Source organism: Formica exsecta, unplaced genomic scaffold, assembly GCF_003651465.1.
Source record: "Formica exsecta isolate Colony F162 unplaced genomic scaffold, ASM365146v1 scaffold599, whole genome shotgun sequence".
Lineage (NCBI taxonomy): Eukaryota > Metazoa > Arthropoda > Insecta > Hymenoptera > Formicidae > Formica > Formica exsecta.
In genome coordinates, this window is record NW_021853269.1 from 766,743 (window position 1) to 768,043 (window position 1,301).

Consider the following 1,301-nt stretch of genomic DNA (forward strand, 5'->3'; position numbering starts at 1 on the left):
CGGCATCGCAAATCGAATAACGCCATTGATTTCGAAATCAAATATTGCGTTGCAACGATTATTCGAGCCAATTTCGATTGGAAAGCAGTTATTTCGATTGAGACTAGAAACAATTTCACGCATCAACTTTGGAATTGAATGCGGTTTCAGCTGTAAAACGGACCAAGAATAAGAGAGATGTTTATAAGAATAGGCGATAGGTATCGAGCTGATTCAGCGGTGCCACTGATATTTCCGGAATGAACCGGATATTTGGGTCACGTTGATCAAGTGTGGTGAACAATCTAGGAAATGGCATGTTACGGCCGGATGTCGTGCCAAGTGGTTAGATTTAAAGCGTGACAAGAAACTACTTCGATTATAAAATGCCTGATCTGTTATTAGAGCGTTTCATCTGTTTCGCACGCGTCAGCGTGAAGATTTTTTGTCTTTAATTTTATCAATATAATTAATGGATTAATAAATAGCACTTTGCGTACAGTTTAAAAAATTGCAACTCATAAAATTCTAGATTTTATCCCATTAAAGTTATGTTGCAACTTAATTATGAAAATGTACTCACATAGAAAAGTGAAATACGACGCGGAGTTACAGATGAATTTGATGAATGGCTTTCTCATGGTCTGACCGACCATACTGTGGGGTGCGATGATATACGCCACGCTGAAAAACGGGAAGAGGACGCCGATCCTAACGATCTCCAGCGCTTGGAGAAACATATTCTTCCTTCGGAATCCCGGCAGGCCCTCGTACCAGATCGATGCCAGTAGCTGCTGTACGTTAGGATGCGCCACGAACTGAAAACATCCAGGTAACGCGATATTGACCGACAGCTTCCGGTCACGTGACTGGGAGAGAAAGGTGGCAATACTCGCGCAATCAGAGTATAAGCTGCAATTACTGTTCAAATTGTCGTTCCTAATTATAACATTAAATTAACGAACGTCCTCGGTCTCTGTTCCACTGTTTAATTGAAGCTCAATTATCCCTGCGTCAATATTTCGAAAGTTGCAATTGAGCGAGAAATTGATGATGTAATTGTTAGACATCTTACATGTGTTTGAAATTGTAGAAAATCTTTCCGCATATTCGATTTGAAATAATTGCGATCGTTTAAATACAAAAAAAATTAATTCTATATCTTTTCTATAATGAGATGTAATTAAAAATCTATAAAATTTATCTCTTTCGTTTAAATTTCGTATACCTTTTTTTGCCTCAGCTTAATGGCTAATTTTAAGCGATTGAGATGCATCCTCTCTCCGTGCTCAAAAGCTGGTCCCGTTGGGTCGTGATTCAGC

At 39.0% G+C, this 1,301-nt stretch overlaps 1 protein-coding gene across 5 annotated transcripts in view; it reads right to left on the reverse strand.

Annotated features, from left to right (window-relative positions):
* Positions 1–1,301, reverse strand: part of LOC115242430 (transient receptor potential-gamma protein) — a 91,329-nt gene that overhangs the window by 20,021 nt on the left and 70,007 nt on the right. For all 5 annotated transcript variants that reach the window (XM_029818701.1, XM_029818697.1, XM_029818702.1 and 2 more), the window contains 2 exons: positions 1,208–1,301; positions 563–797 (listed from right to left, as the gene is read on the reverse strand). In XM_029818701.1, the coding sequence (XP_029674561.1) occupies positions 563–797; positions 1,208–1,301 (329 nt within the window). The remainder of the gene's footprint in view (positions 1–562; positions 798–1,207) is intronic.